The 16,469-nt window shown below is 49.5% G+C and overlaps 1 protein-coding gene across 1 annotated transcript; it reads left to right on the top strand.

The window, feature by feature from the left end:
* Positions 1-507: 507 nt before the first annotated feature.
* CDC25A (cell division cycle 25A) lies at positions 508-14,837 on the top strand. Its single transcript, XM_075746978.1, has 16 exons — positions 508-953; positions 3,612-3,697; positions 5,655-5,709; positions 6,180-6,215; positions 6,365-6,401; positions 6,780-6,881; positions 7,278-7,394; positions 8,288-8,407; positions 9,048-9,122; positions 9,796-9,948; positions 10,418-10,510; positions 10,911-10,973; positions 11,097-11,195; positions 11,835-11,965; positions 12,307-12,418; positions 13,757-14,837. The coding sequence occupies exons 1-16, from the start codon at positions 802-804 to the stop codon at positions 13,895-13,897; spliced, it is 1,572 nt and encodes a 523-aa protein (XP_075603093.1). The 5' UTR covers positions 508-801; the 3' UTR covers positions 13,898-14,837.
* Positions 14,838-16,469: the final 1,632 nt, after the last annotated feature.

Here is a 16,469-nt window from a genome sequence, read left to right as displayed (position 1 = left end):
AGAGGTTATTTGGAGCGGCCTAAGTGCGCCTGCTTTCTGCACCACCCCGCACGCGATGCGTTCAGGTCTCTCCTCTCCTGCTCCTATTTCACAAGTGCTGTCACTCCACACACCCAGGCTCAGCGCTGCAGGGACGTACGTTGGCTTCTTTTCACGCTGGTACCGAAACACCTCACAAAACTGGCCGCCGCTTCTGCGGTAATGCCATTTATTGTTCTCACAAAGATTTCGTTTGAGGAGAAATGATGCGGGAAGGGTTCCGAGGCTCAGTTACCTGATGAATTTGTGTCGGTTTTCCCCTCTTTCTCAGTTTTACCCGCTTCCCCTCAGGCCCAGGGGAGGTGGAGGCACGGCTGAAGGGAGACAGCCAGAGATACGGCGGCAATGGCGGCGCCCAGGGAGGCGGGGACTACATTTCCCAGCATGCAACGCGGAGGAGGGCAACGCGGTCCACGCGTTGCCCTCCTCGGCGTTGCATGCTGGGAAATGTAGTCCCCTTCTGCACACATTCATCTTCAGGCACCCTATTGGCTGGCTTCTCTATTGGCCAGAAGCGGCGTCAAACAGCAGTTGGAGGTGGGGAGTGAGGCTCCCGCCGCCGTTCTTACTGGTCAGAACGAGCGCGGTGGGCGGGTAGATTTGAGAAAAAACACTTGCCCCCTTCCAACGTCACGCAGAGGAGGGTTTTGATTGGTGGAGGGGAAGTTTGGCGCCAGCTTCGGAGCGGGCGACGGGTAGCCGCTGAGGTCAAAGCGTTGCGGGCCGCGCTGACAGGAGGACGGGAGGGTTCGGTTCGGCTCCATGGATCCCACACCGGGCGGTTCTTACCGCCGCCGTCTCCTGCTTCTCTCCCCGGCTTCTCCAGCTTCACCCGCCGTGGTCAAGTCTCTTTTTCCCGCCGATCTCTCGCCGGTTTCCGACCTTCGCCTCACCATGGAGCAGCTGGGACGCGGGTCAGTCAAAGCGGGGGGGGGGGCGGGCCCTTCTGCTGAGCGCTGTCCCCGGGCAGCCCCCCCCACCCCCCTTCCCTCCAGACTGAGGGCCTTCCCCCCCCCAAAAAAAAAAACCCAACCCGAACCACGAGGCTCTGAGAGCCTATTCACCCCTTTCTCCCCTCCCGGACCCGAAGCGAGGCCTAAACGGAGCTTCCCCCCCCCACCGCCCGCCGCCGTGCGAGGCCTCAGGGGCCTCTTCTCCCCCACCCCGGGCCCGAAGCGAGGCCTGGGGGGGGGGGGTCTCTTCTCCTCCTCCTATTTTAAAAAAAAAAAAAAAAGGGGGGGGGGGCGAGCAAGGCACCGAGGAGTTGTTCTTCTCTTTCCGTTCCCCCCCCCCGCAGCGAGGCCTTGAGGAACTTTTCTCCTGCTCCCCCCGCCCCCAACTGCAAGGCTTCGAGGAGTTTTTCTCCTTCCCTGCCCCCCCCTTTCAGAAACAAGGCTTCGGGGATCTCATCTACACTCCCCCCGCGCCCCCCAAAAGTGAGGCCTCGTGGATCTCCTTCTCCCTCCCCACCCCCCGAACCGAGGCCTCGAGCAGCTCTTCTCTTAATTTCCTCCTCCCCGCAGAAGTGAGGCCTTGCTCATCCCGCGTTCTCTCCTTCCACCCCCCCCCCCCAAACTGAGGCCTCGAGGATCTCTTCTCCTAACTCTCCTCCCAAAAAGCGAGGCCTTGAGGAGCTGTTTCTCCCCTCCCCGCCCCCCGCCATGAGGCCTCGAGAAGTTTTTCCTGTGCCCCCCCCCCCCCCCTTGCAAAACCACGAGGGAGGGAGGTTTCCACGACTCCCTGAACCCCTGCCCCCCCCTCCACCTCCTGCTGCTCGGCCCCCCCCCCCCTTTCCACTGCCCCATCACACATCAAATATCCCCTTTTGCCCCGGGGAGCCCCAAGACTGGGCCACCCCCCCCCGGCTCCCCTGCCCACGTGTGATGGTGGTCCCTGAGCCGTGGGCCATCTTCCCCCGGCGGTGTCCCACCACGTGCCACCATCTTTCCCCGGTTCTGCTCGGGCATCACCTCCTGAGCCCTTCCCTGTGCCTGGCCCCAGGACTGGGTGCTTTCCCCTCTCCCCCAAACGAATGCTGGTACCTTTGTGTCCGTCCTTCCTGCCTTCCGTCCCACATTAGCTGCATCATCTTAGCTCCTTGTTCTCCATGCGCACCCTCGCTCAGTTCCTGCACGCTCCTCCTCTCTTTGCTGTTTCACGTATGGAAAATGCTGCCGTCTTTGGGCCCTGCTGCTCCTCTCTCCCTATAACTCTGGCCACATAGTTGCTGAACCCAATTTTGCTGTTACCAGTCTAACTCCATCTTGTTATTTGTACAGTAACGTCCACAGTTTGTCCCTTACATGGCTCCTGTTTTGCCCTGGCTTACTCTCTGGTCTTGATGGCTCTCCTGGTATTTGTCCTTTGTTTGCTGTTTTTATATCATTCTCACTTCTGTAATCACCTGCTTTCTTTATGATCCTTCCCTCCTTCAGATTCCTGGAATTCTTGTAAACGATTTGCACCAGTTCCTCCCATGTTCATTATTCTGTCCTTCAAGTTTGTAGCCGCAGCTTGCACCCTGGTGCATTTTTTTTTTTAATTAACTCATGATGGAGGAGCCGCACTCACGTAGCTTTTCCCTTATTTAAGGTAACATAGAGTAAGGCTACAGATGATACGCATATCTCTCTGTATGGAAGCTGCTGCGACCCCTGCCCACCTATGAAACGAATGTGTCCCCGATGTGGTTCAGCAGTTGGGCAGGAGAGCTTGCCTCCAGGCTCCCTGCCCGCTCGCAGAGCGACTGGCATTGCTCTGGATGCCTCGAGCCCCTTCACCCACAGAATGATTTAGACTGGTCTGACGGTTACGTGAGCAGAGAACAACTTTCTTAGTTGATATGACAAAATTTGAGCTAACTACTTATATAAAAAAAAAAAAGCGTTTGAGTTAGAAGTTTGGTAATTTTTCTATGCAAAATGATAATTAAAGGAGTGGCTGCTGAAGAGAGGGTTGCAGTCCCGAGAAGGATAATGGGGCTCTGATAGAGGTGTTTCTAGAGAATGGTTTGGGGGTGCTAATGTGATTCCAGGCACCAATAACCTATTGCACGCTTAAATTGATTTAGACCTAAAATTTTATTGCAAGGTCTGTCGCTTTGTTGTATTAGGACAAGCTCAGGACAGGGTCTAAAACATAATTTCAAAAAACACCCCTCACGGTTAGTATGCCACGGAGAAAAGGTTGGTGGTTTGGTGCGAGGTGACCAGAAAGGCTATCAGAATGATTGCAATCATGCTCTGCCTGTCTCTGGCTTAAGCCTAACTTCTAATATCATCAGCACTGCATGTGCAGGTTTCAAAAAACAAAACCAAAACCTTAAGTCCCTGTAGGTGTTAGGTCTGGGCATATTTGTCAAGCGTGGTGATCTGGTGGTGGCATTGTCTGTGTAGTCAACTGCGCACAGAGACTGCAGTCTGCAGGGTTGCCAACCTGGGATCCTTTCGCTTGGCTAACGATATAGGTTGCGGGTTAAGATTATCTGTACCGTCTATCTATGTTCAGGCACTCCTATATTGTATTTCTCACTTTAACAAGCATTTAAAACAAGTACGTAACTTCCTTTACAGTCAGCATGAAAACGCTGAGCAAGATCTGGGAAACAAGAATACTAATGGCTTACAAAGAACAGTGTCATCAGAATCAACAGACTCAGGTACGGCTTTCTCAATTAGTAAATAACGAGTAAGGAATGAAAGGCGCATCGTACCTTTACAGGGCTTCCACTGCAAGCAGCTTCCAGGATTTGGATAGAGAACTAATGCTGCCTGCCTGCAATCCCTGCAGCCGCTTCTCGTCCTTAGGGTCTTGAGAGGAGGGAGGCAGGGAAGCTCGGCGAGCTTCTGCAGTTCATGGATTGGGTTGTGGGTGGGGTTTTTTTTGCTTTAATTGTTCTGGAGTATGTTAGGAGTAGAGCTAGCATGGAGGAAAAAATGGGTTCTGCTCCCACCGTGGGGCTCTGCTGGCTTTTTGCTTAGGATGGCTGTTAGACGTGGTTGCTGACCTGCCATGCTTTGTACTCCAGCATGAGGTTTATCAGTACCGTTTTCAGATTGCCTTGATGTTCTGTTCGGTACGTGGTAGTGGGTCAACACCTTATCATGAGTGCGTCAGCCTTTCCTGCAGTAGAGATGGCTGAGGATGAAGGCTGCTAAAGATAGCCCAAGATAGGCTTCACCGGTGGATTGGATTCCCACCATTCTCTGGTCTGTGGTGGCCTGCAGATATTGGCTTGGGAGTGTTTATAGTTGTGTGTTGGGGCTGTGGGCTGGAAAATGGGGAGATAGTGTTTTGTTCTTCATTGTTAGGGTCTGTGGCATATCTGCATTCAGCTCTGATGGGACCGATTTGAGTTTCTACCCTCTGGAGGGTGATAACTTTGATGAAAGCAAGTTGTTGCCATGTGGCTTCTCTCTTTAAACCCAGACTGTGCTAACCTGCTCTGCACGCTCAAATCAAGGCTGTTGAGCAGGGTTTGCCTTGTGGCTTGGGGTTTTTCTGTGGCTTTTTCTTAACGCGAGCTGATTGTTTATCTGAAACCCAGGGAACTCCATCTTAGTACTGATACTTGCCCAGAGGTGGGGTGGGTTTTTTTTGGGTTTTTTTTTTTTCAGATGAGATGTTTTATCAGTGAAAATGAAATAAGCTATTATCCTGTGACTGGTAGAATCAGGGAAGCTTCTGATACTCCATCGGTCCAGCCCAGTGATGGAAATCGGTGTCTCCCTCTGAATTTATGCATCGGTCTGACTGTGCACGGTACTTTCAGCCTTCAGAGGCACTTTATGAACTGCTAAAACACAAGTATAGCTTGCAAACCACAGAGTGGGATAGAATAACCAAGCTTGCTAAACCTCCGCTTTCTTCTTGTATTAAGGTTTCTGCTGTGCCAAGACCACTACCTGTCATGTTAGTCCAGTTAATTCTCTGTAGTTGTTTTAGGTCACAGTCACTGAAGTAGCAACAGGTCTTGTCATGATGGTATAGAGTGTGTTCCGGTGAGCTGTTGGCCTGTCACTAGGGCTTGTGAATACCACCGTAATACAACAATTCCTCAGGGAATCTGCGTTTAAGTAAGCTTCATATTTGACTGTATTTAAATGCTATGTAGCTGTAATGTTTCACTTGGTTTGTGCTTATGGAGTGCTTGCTGTTATTTCAGTACACTAGCATGCATTAAGAAGGGCCTTTTGACTACTTTTTTTTTTTCTTAAATGAGCCCAAAATTTCTTCATGTGAAGAGGTGTAACTAAAAACATGGCTTAAAAAACCCTAAAGGAACTGAGGGGTTTTGTTTTATGAAGAGGTGTGTGAGAGAATAGACCAGGAGCGCTCCATGTTATGTGGTAGCGCTCGGTGCTGTGTGACATTTTGGGCAGGGCTAATTACTTGTTTTTCCTCAAGCACTAACACTGCATTATCCATGGCCAAAACCAACAGTATGGAGTATCTGTAAGTATTATTTACTTCTACGCCGAGGTGAGGCTGCAGATGGGACTTTCTGCATTAGTTTCCCACCTGAGCTCGGGGTCTCTGAGGAAATCTGTAGTAGTGGCCAATACTTGCTGTTTCTTAGACCTTCCCTGGTAGAAAACACTGTCTCTCCTCTACAGGTTGTGCTTTGGATTCGCCCGGTCCTGCAACCTCAAACGATATCATGGAGGAAACGTATGTAACCGTGTGCTAACCTGACTTCTGGCATTTTACGTTGCACCATTAACAAGTGTAGACTAATGAGTCTGTATCTGCTTGTACATGCCTTAACTGATACTAAGCAGTTTACTCTGAGCTTCAAATTTGCCACTCTGAATTAGACTTTTTTTCCTAGCCTTCTATCCTCAGGGCTGGGGGGGGGGATGCCCTTGGTCCCTGGTTTACTGAGCTTTTCTTCTTCAACCTGGCTTGTTGCCTAACCAATGCTGAAAAGAACTTGGGGAAAGGAGGGTGAGAAGGAGCCTAGCTAGTGTTTCAAAATCTGGGATGGGATAAGCTGGCTATAAATAGCTTTTGAGAAAGGCAGTGTCAACAATAAGCACGTTGGCTTCTGCTTAGCATAACACTCCATGACTTACACACAGGGTTGATTTGTCGTGTAGTATCCTTTGGTGCTAACTGTGGGGCATGTTGCTTGCTTTTAGGTTCGAGAAAGCAATTCTTGAATCTAGCAGACTGAAGTAAGTATAATTTTGTTTTAACTTCTTAGTCAGTGACTGTTGTAGCTTACGGAGTTTTATTGGGGGAGGGGAAAGAAAGTGAGTTTTACTCCTATTACTGTCTTTTAAAACAAAATGTTGAAATAAATTTTGGTTCTCTTTCGTTGTAGCATTCGGATGCCTTTCAGAAGAATACATTCACTGCCAGTAAGTGAGGGTGGTGTCGGTCTTGTATAAAAGTTAAAAGGATTTAAGTGTTTTTAGTTGGATACATTCCATAACTTGTTAATTTTCTGGCTTCAACCACAGCTGCTATGACACTTAATGAAAACTGTCAAAATTACAGCTTGTAAATGCCAAATCTCATTGAAGTTGGTGTGAAATTTCAGTGATGTGGCTTTGTCACAAAGGCATTTGGAGCATTTAGGTACCTGTGGGTCAGCATAAACGACTCCTGCACATAGTTTGCAGGCACTTGTAGTTAAAGACCTTCCAGTCTTTATTAACCCTTCTTTTGCCAAAAATGTAGTCGTGCAAAGACTGTATTGCACAATACGAACTGTTACCTCTGTGTGAACGTTGTAGCAAAGCCTCCTGGGATGCAGTCCTGCTCTGAAGAGAAACCATTCCGATTCTCTGGACAGTGATGCTTTTCAACTCTTGGAACAAGATGAAAATAAGGAGAATGTAAGTGTTGCTTTCTGCTGCCTGCGATGATACCGGGTAAGAGGCAGTACCGAGGAAGCTGAATGAGCACACCCCTTCAATAGTGGATGTGACAGCCTTGGCTGCCTTTAAAAATGATTTCTTTTGCAGAGAAGTTGACTGGCAAAAAGAATAGAAAAGCCTTAAGCCTGTAGGTTATATCAAGAGGATAAAAACTTGATTATGTTAAATGAATCACTATTGTAACATCTTCAATTTGAAAGCATTTGCCTTCAGACTATTCCTGGTGGCAGCAGGGAACTTAAATCCAAAACACCAGGTAGTTTTAACAAAACTAAAAAGATAAAATGATCCTAGGAACTTACGCTGTGTTGAATTTTGGTAAAATGATTGCTGCTTTGCTCCTTTCTAATTCAGGAATCGTTTGAGTTCAAGAAGCCAACCAAACCAGCTTCTCGTAGTTCTGTGCACGTCCATTCCCGTGATGGAAAAGGTGTTCCTGGACCGAGGCAGCATTCATCTCCAGCTCAGACAGTAAGTACTACAGTGTTCTTCGCAACTAATTCTCATCTAATCCTCTGCATAGCTACTGTCTGGGAGGAAGAAAAATTGCATCGTGGTCCTAAGACAATGCTGTTAATCACCACTATTCATGTGCCAGATGGGAAAACTTCTCTATCTGCTGGATAAGAAAACTGTCCTCACGCTTGGCTCATGAGATGGTCAGAAGTTTGAAACGTGGATTGTTCTGTAGTCTGTGAAAGATTAGTCACTACAGGGCTGAGATTATGCTGCAGTAAGTCGAGGGAGTGTGGACATCAATGTGGAATAGAGGAAGCCAGTTGGAAATTGTTTTCAGTCTCAATCAAGTAGATACTTATATTGAGGCAGGTGCGTTTGGAACAAAGAAGCCAACTGTGTAGATGCAACTGGATCTTACATCCAGCTTTTACATCCAGGAAGAAAATATTACCTTATTTGTATTCTATTGCTTAGAAAAAGCAACTGAAAAACCATGGGGGGTCCTTGCAGAGAAACAGAGCTGGGGGGCTCAGTCTTGTCTCCACTCCTTCAATCTGGCAATGTTCATCCTGCTTAGCACTGCTGATCTCGTGCTCAGCACCTGCAGAGTTTATTGTTCTCTTTCCTATTGGCACCACCCGTTTCTCTCCTTTGCTCCTTCACTGGCTAGCCTCTTCCAGAGAATAGGGTTATTGTTTAACGAGGCTAATGAAGCAATCCCCTGTCATGGGGATCAAATAGAAGTATTGGAACCCACTTTGGGGTTTGCTCAGGTCAGTGTATTCAAGGTGGTGGCATAACCGCCATGTTTCCTGTGGTGCGGTAAGAGGCGCGACCTCATCTCTGATTACAGCATCCCGCAGTGAAGCGACGGAAGGTTGTTAGAACTAACTGTCTTGTCTCAGTTTCCCACGGGTGAACAGGAGAACTACAGGCCAGCTTTCCTGCAGCAGTCTTCTCTGACTTCCACTGAAAGCGAAGATGATGATGGATTCCTAGAGCTGCTAGATGAGCAAGACTTGAAGGTAGGTATGAAGGAAATATGACAGACGTTTCAAAACCAGCACTAGTGTTAATAGTCTGCCCATGATATGTGTCCGTGGTGCACGTATGTTCTAGCAGAAGTCTGTGGTGAGTCAACGTGCAAAAAGCTCAGTACTAGAGAATGCTGGGAGATGAGTTATCGTCATCTCTTTCAACTCTTATGTTTCAGTGTCTCCATCTTCTCTGCACTATTTCCTAGTGCAGACAATGGGATTTACTTGGGGTGTGAACCGTAGTTACTCTGAGAATTGCTGCTGTTCCTATTGGCAGATGGGAACTGCATGACTAGAGACAATTATTGGAACAGTTGGTGTTTTTCTCTAGAAACTTGCCAAAAGAGCTAAAGGTGATACTTGTTTTCAAGCCACTTTTATAGAAGACTGTTTCCAACTGAATTTGAAATGCTTATAGCTTTGGAGGAACGTCATTGTTAACAGAACCAATTCATTGATTGATTATTTCATTGAGTATTGGACTAGTGATTGAGTTAAATTCCTGAAACTGCTCTGATAGCTGAATTCAACTGGAATGTTTGCCTGAGCCTTGCAGAAGCTGTAGATGTTTACAGTCTCTGCCCACGGTGAAATAGATGAGAATGAACTTTCTTTTTTTTTTCCTCAGAACGATGAGGAGATGCCATCTGATGTAGCGAGCCTCTGGACTGCACCGCTAGTCATGAGGAAAACGGACAATCGGGTAAGTGTTCTGGCAGAGCACAACAGAACAGAGACGTTGTTCCGGCAGCTGTTCTCACTACTGGGACAAGGGATGGCACTCTGATCCTGTATCCCTAATAACAACAAACCAAGATATGGCATAACCCCCCCCCCTCAGCATTCTGTTATCTCCAGACCCTGTTTACCTGGAAGACTTTGTCAGCGTGGAACAATGCTCGCTGTGTGCTGATGTAGGCACTAACTCTCTTTTTACAAAAACACTTCATAAATGCAAGAAGATCTTGACTTTCCTTATCAGATACTTGTTGACATATCTTGAATACATTCTGCACAGGCTCACCTGGAATGCCTGTAGCCCGATCTTCTGAGAATAGACTGCGAAGGGAGTTTAGACTCCAGCAAAAAGCTCCTTAATCTGCTGATAAATTGGCCGCTAATTGGTATAAAGCACTCTGCTAGCACATCTTATTGCTGATGGTGCTCCTAACTCACCCAGTCCACGCAGCAAGAAACAAGTGTCACTGGAAATGTAGGTTCTGAATTTAGATGACCCTACTAACATCCTGCTCTTGCTGAGCAGTGGCAGTGTCTTATATGAGGCAAAACTTGTAATAATCTGAAAGTCTGAGGCTTGCTTAATTTTTAATCTAAATCTTTGCTGGGCAACTCTTAACTTCTCTCCTTCCTCGTAGGCTAAACGATGCCGGTTGTTTGGCTCTTCATCTCTGCCTAGCGGTGCAGGAAGAACCACCCAGAAAAGGATGGAGAGGTCCCAGGAAGAGAATTCTCCAGGGAAAAGCAAGAAGAGAAAAAGCCTGCCTGGAACGCCTTCTGAGGATTCAACGGTCAGTGGCTTGGCATTCGATGTTGTAACAGAATTGATTAGGGGAGGATCTAGTGTAGGTGTCTGGTTTATGAAGGTTAATGGGGGAGGTTCAGGTGAACTGCTGACCGAGCACAATTGCATTCTCTGGGCATCGTGTAGGGGGTTGGCGGGGCTGGTGCAGTAGTTGTGTCCTCCTGAGCCTGAGTTTTGCCTTAATCCAAAGGGGAAGCTGGGTTTCCTGAACTAGTTCAGGGCTTTGTCCCTGGAGGGATTTCAGAGCCGTGTAGATGTGGTGCTTGGGGACATGGGTCAGTGGTGGGCTGGGCAGTGCTGGGGTAACGGTTGGACTCCGTGGTCTTAAAGGGCTTTTCCAGCCTAAACGATTCTGGGATTCTACGATTCAGAGCGAGCTCTGAGTCTTCTGTTACGTTCTGGGAAAAGGGTGTCTCTGCTGTCAGTGCACTGATCTCTAACCTGTGTTCCTTCAGAATCTGAAAATAGTAAAGACACAATCCTCCACAGCGGAGATCGAAAGCATTTTGGACAGCGATCAGAGAGATCTTATTGGTGACTTCTCGAAGGTAATTCAAGTGATTTAATGGTCAAGCATTAGTTCACGCGTGTTAATGGCCTCTCCTGGTAGAGATGTCTCAAACCAGCCTAAATGAAGCACTTCGCTTCTTTATCAGCACGTACCCAAATAGCTAGAAAAGGCTGTCGGTGAGGAGACAGGCGCTTTCACAGCTTAGGCACAAAGCAATTTCTTTGGTTATTCAAAAAACTTTACAAAATCCCTCCAGTATAGGAGCAAAAAATAAACTTTTGGTCCCTGAACTTTAGAATTCTTAGTTTTAACTCCTGAGCTTTGCTGAAGAGATTCTTGTCAAGCATTGTGTTACCAAATGAACTGCTGGACGCTCTGCTGTTGCCCGTGTGGCTCGCACTTGGAATTTTCTCAGTTAAATGTTGTCTGTTTTCTAGGGTTATTTATTCCACACTGTCGATGGGAAACATCAAGATTTAAAATATATTGACTCAGAAATGGTATGTGTTCCAGGGACAGTAAGAAAAATAATTTACTGGGGAAAAACCCCCAAACCACAACACAAAACCATCTCACAACTGAACTCTTTTTTTTTTTTTTTTTTTTTTCCCCTCCTCTCCCAGATTGTGTCTGTGCTGACTGGGAAGTTTGCGAGCTTCATCAAGGAATGCGTGATAATTGATTGTAGATACCCATATGAGTACGAAGGAGGGCACATCAAGGTACGTTGACCCCGCAAGGGCAACGCAGAATTCTCTGAAGTTGCCCCCAGGGCAAACTGGGGTCACGGGGCACTGCGGGGGCTGCTCTCCACCAGCGAGCGAGCATCCAGGGCCACGTGGATGTGGTATGGGCCATAAAGTGACTTCTCCCTCAGGGGAGGGAACGTTACTCTTGCCTTAGGCAGAAGCGGTGGCCTGTGTGGCAAGCAGGGAGATGGTTCCAGAGGAGGATGTACAACACTTGGTGTCCAGCATCCTGATATCTAGGGAAGCTAAAATTAGAATATTAAACTTCATTTAAACCATGGACCTCAAAGAACAAACAAATGGCTGCGCAAAATATAATTGACCTTGAAGTTTCCTGCTTGAGCAAGCTGGCTGGCACTCTCAAACGCAATAGATGGGAAATGCATCAGGCCACAGCCGCTGAAACGGTTGTCTGAGACAAGTCCAGGTCACCCGGAGTCAGCGTTAGACTCCATAATATTCTGCTTGGGCTTGAAGCTGTGTTCCCGAGGGCGGGGGGCTTGCCAGAACTCCTCTAGGAAAGATGAGGAGACAGCGTGCCAGGAGTGGGACGGGTTTGTTACTGTTCTCCCCCACTCACCGTGTGTCCTTGGCACGACTCTGCCTTTACAGGGTGCTGTAAACCTTCATATGGAAGAGGATGTGGAGGACTTCTTGCTTAAGAAGCCGATCCAGCCTTCCGAGAACAAACGAGTGATAATAGTGTTCCACTGCGAGTTTTCTTCTGAGCGGGGTCCTCGAATGTGAGTTGTCCCACACTCCCCCAGATACCAACTGACTGCCGAGAGCAAAGCTTTTGGGGTGGCACCAGTTCCTGTGCTGGCAGGTTGTCATGAGTGGACGTTGGCCGATGTGACACAGCCCACGATGCAAATGGCTACGTTGAAGTTGGGCTGGAACGCTCCGAGATGGGAAGGGAAAACCCGTGAGCCACAGCTTTGCAGGCAGCGCGGCTTATCAGCATGTTTCTGATAGGCAGTGTCTTGCTTCCGTAACCCTAAGAATGGGATTTTTTGGGTGAGCCATGGTTTCGCGTGTCGTTTGTTGAAAGTGAGACGTAATGGAGGATCTTTTTTTGCTACAGGTGCCGGTTTGTGAGAGAGCGGGACAGGCTGGGTAATGAATACCCCAACCTCCATTACCCAGAGTTGTATGTCCTGAAGGGGGGTTACAAGGACTTCTTTTTAAGATGCCGGGTGAGTAACGTTCTCTTAAATTCAGTGCTTTCCCACTGAGAAGAAACAATAGATGAATAATACCGATGTACTCGTACTCAATCAGACTTCTCTTTGGAGCAGAGTGGTTTTTTGCTGGGGTAATTTTTCCTGCTCTGTTTCCCAGTGCCCTCCTGTACTGAGAGCAGTTAAAACTTGGCAGCGAGGTTGCCTTCGCTTCTCCATGCCTATTCCGTACTTCGGAGCTGTCTTGCAGCCATAGCTGAAAGGTTTTTCCGTTTCTCTCGAGAGTAAAATATAAAACTGGTTTCTGCTCTTTTATAATAACTAGGAGTTCAAAATGTCATTTGGAGCAGGAATTGAAGACTGCTCAGCCTGGCAGGACGAGGAGAGGAGAGAGGCTTGACAGTAATTGCTGTAGAACACATGAAACTGTACTAAAATAGCAACAGTGAAAAACTCGAGCTTTGAGTTTTCAGCCTCTATTTCAGAGAAGGAAAGCAAAAAATGCCCAGCAGCTCTAACAGTGTTGTGAGGATGGTGTTTCTCCTATCACTTGGCTTCTGCTGCTCCAGCACTTCAGAGGCTGAACTCTCTCTCCAGCCAATTCTTCCTGCTGTTCTGACACAAACTCGACTGTGCCCTGTCTCTGTAGTCCCTCTCGGGCCCTAGCACTTCAGAGTAACTCTCAGATTACCTTCCTGCCCTGTGACTGGGTGTGTTTTCAGGGAGATGTGAGATATTTAGCCTTTCTGTGAGTGGCTGGGTGTGGTTTCCCAGTGGGATGTTGGGTCCTCCAGCGTTTGGGCCGCCTTGGGGGATGCCGGTGTTCGTGGCAGAGAGCTCTGTCCCGTTTTTCGGCTCTCCCTATGACCCCTGGCAGCCCTTGTGTGGCGGCTGCCTGGGTTTTGGTTGGGGCCCGTGGGTACGCTCTCCCGAGGTGGGAGGACCGAGGGCCTCAAGGTGGCAGCAGGGGACAGCCGACGGCAGGCTGTGACGCTCTGGGGCTGGCCGCCCCAGCTACAAGTGTTCTTCAAATCTCTGCTGTTTCGAGGTGAATACTGGGTAGGCTTTGTGTGTGTGGTGATGTCTGCCGAACACTTGGGGTGAGAGCTCTGTACACAAGGCTGAAAGTCCTTGGTTTAACAGCTACCGCGTCGGAAGTAGCTGTAACCTGAATATCGCTTGGCTTTGGTCACAAGTGTCTGGTATAAAGCTCCTGCTCGGGGCGAGGGGCTCTAGTTCTGTTTGTTCTGGTGGGAGTTGTTCCGATGGTTGCTACCACGCTCTGTCGGCGAGTCTCAAAGAGCTCATCGCTCTTGTCACATATCCAAGTTCAACCATCTTCTCTTTCCCCAGAGCTTCTGCGAGCCCCAGAGCTATCGCCCCATGCACCACGAGGACTTTAAAGAAGACTTGAAAAGGTTCCGCACCAAAAGCCGAACCTGGGCTGGTGAGAAGAGCAAAAGGGAACTGTACAGTCGCCTGAAGAAACTCTGAGGGCTGAACTGAACAAGCAAAGACTGCCCTTTGTGGGGGGAGGCTGCAGCGGGGGGAGACGTGTGCCTGTTCCTTGCGGCTGTCGGGTACCGGCTCTCTCCCCGTCTGACTGGGAACGCCACGGAACTTGCAGATGCGGGTTTGAGCCCAGCAACCTGGATGCTGGCTGGGAGCTGACTCTTCCCAATACGCTTGTCACGCTGCTTCGTGGAAATGGCTTTCCTCGTGTTCTGTGGCACCCACAAACTGCCCAGCAGTCTGCCCAGGGAGGGTGGGGAGAGGCTACACGGGGCTCGGCTGGTACGTGGTGTAAGCAGGGAGGGTATTTTAGTGCCTGTTATTTTTTAAATGCTTTATTTTATTTAAATACAGTCAAATGAAGCTAATGCCGCTGCAGTTGCATCATCTGGGTTGTACTCAAACCTTGTGTCTGCTGAAGGGCAGCCTGCTGCTGGGGCGTGAGGGTTTAATTCTTTTTCAGCTGCAGCTTTGACTCTGTGTTTTGGTAACGTAATGCGTCGTGGGGAAGTACAATGGGAAATAGCTCCTTACAGCTGGAGGTCCTGCCTCACTGAGCTCCCGTGCTTCGCTGTGGGAAGCATCTTGAAGACAGTTTAAGGGGAAATTCTTTATTGTATGTAGAGATCGTGTTCACCTCGTTTCCTTCGTCTAGATTGTTTTATTTCTTAGTAATTTGAATTTAGCTGCTGCTTTAGTTGTAGCAGAGTTAGCGTTTGAAAGTAGGAAGGACTTCTGGGAACCGAGGGTGACTCGGGATTAGGGTGTCTGGGGTGGCAAAGCCAAGTACCAGGACTCTCCCCAGCAGCAGCTCGCTGCCGCCCTCCCTCCCAGCCTGCGCGTTACTGTCGTAAAACGCGTCCAGCAAAGAGCCCGGCTGTGAGGAACCGCGCTAATGATCCTGGGAGGCCGTTTGGACACCGCTCCTGCTGCCCTGCTAATTGCTGGTGTCGCACGAGACCCAACTAACAAACCTTACAGTAGCGCGGTGATTTTGGGGTATGCCGGCCGCTTGCCGCAGCAGTGCTGTGATGATCGCTGCAGCTCATCTTCCTCACACAAACTTTGGTGAAACGTGCTCCTGCAGCCTGGGAACGGTCACCCGTCCTGGAAACTCTGGGCTCTTTAGTAGAAATCCACAGCCTGGCTCACACCTTGCACGGCTTGACTCGCTCCGTGCGAGCTGGTCTTGTGTGCTGTTGTGTCTGTGTCAAAAAATACTGAAATAGAGGTGCCTCGTGTGGAATTTTAACTTGATTTTTTTAAAAAACCTGTTTCTTAAACCCTGAAAGGATGAATTCTGAACTCTTAACTTTCTTATTAAAAAAACCCACCTTAATCTGATTTTGCTGGCTTCCCTCAAAGCTGAATACCTTGAGGGGGAAGATGATAAAATGCTAAATGAGAAATAGCGATTTCACCTGGAAGGTTTTTGCTCCTGGCGGAAGCTGGGAGGTGAGTCGGGGGAAGGCCAGCGGGTGCCTGTGACACCGGCAGCAGCGGGATTGACCCAAAGTGCTTTTTGGTGCAAGCCCCGTTGGGCCAAGCCCAAGCAGTACACGATCGGTTTGGCAAGACGAGGGCTGTGCAGGGGCTCTGGGTACAACTTCGTAAACCGACAGTCACTCTGTGAAAGCCGAACTCATCAGCCCTGTTCAGAAAAAGCAGATGGAGACTTGCCGGAGTCACGATGCTCTTTTTTCTGAGGTCACTCAGCTGGAGCAAAACCATTACAGCAATCCCTGGCTGTACAGCTGCGCTTCCTGTGACTGCCCCTAAATCCACTCCTTGCCCCAAACTTCCCCATACTCGGCCCGCTGACGACGTTGTGGGCGTTGTGGCTGGCTGTGGCCCAGCAGCACCGGGGGACGCGAGCTGTGGTGTGCGCTGTGAGGGATTAGATACGCCCGTAGCCCTGCAGGGATGGAAAGGGGCCCCGTGCTTTGTGCCCCCCCCCCATCCTGCCTGCGCTGTGTTGATCGAGAGTCCTGGGGCTGTGAAGGAGGCGGCCGCGAGACGTGTGTTTCTAACCGGGACCTGTACCCCATCAGCCCGCAGCCATACTAAAGGATTAAACTCCCAAGGGTTTGTCTAACTCGACTCGTCTTCCTTGGGGTAGGTGTGCTGGCGGGCCGCTCGGCGTCACGCACAGCTCTGAGGAGAAGCCCACCTCGGCAATCGCTGCGTTTCCTCTCTTGTGTTCTTTCCTCGTTACTTCTGGGATAATTGAAATCACGGCTCCGATGGAAAACAGGCACGCTCCGGGACTCGGAGCGGTTGCAGGGAGGCTGGTGCTCCGGCCCGGCTGGCAGAGCCGTGGGGCGTTTGGGTGCCCGTAGCTGGCACAGGCGGCTGGGCGAGAACCCTTCCCGGCCTCACGGGGGGTCCCGGGCGCCTGGCGGGGGTGGCGGAGCTGGCACGGCCCCCGTGCAGCCCCTTCCCAGGCTGGGGGGCACTTGGGTCTGTAATCACGCCCCGGACTTGGGAAAAGCAGGGCTGCAGCCATCCGAGTTTCAAAGCAGCGTATTTCCAGCGTACCGTCTGCGCGGTGCAG

The sequence above is a fragment of the Balearica regulorum genome, chromosome 2 (assembly GCF_011004875.1).
Source record: "Balearica regulorum gibbericeps isolate bBalReg1 chromosome 2, bBalReg1.pri, whole genome shotgun sequence".
Lineage (NCBI taxonomy): Eukaryota > Metazoa > Chordata > Aves > Gruiformes > Gruidae > Balearica > Balearica regulorum.
The sequence above is the reverse complement of the archived record's forward strand: the minus strand, read 5'-3'. Positions and strand labels throughout refer to the sequence as shown.

Bases quoted from the DNA above. Each gene is read 5' to 3' on its own strand.
- CDC25A (XM_075746978.1), top strand. From the start codon at position 802: ATGGATCCCACACCGGGCGGTTCTTACCGCCGCCGTCTCCTGCTTCTC. The intron at 11,196-11,834 runs GTACGTTGACCC...CTGCCTTTACAG, and splicing joins ACGAAGGAGGGCACATCAAG to GGTGCTGTAAACCTTCATAT. The intron at 12,419-13,756 runs GTGAGTAACGTT...CTCTTTCCCCAG, and splicing joins ACTTCTTTTTAAGATGCCGG to AGCTTCTGCGAGCCCCAGAG.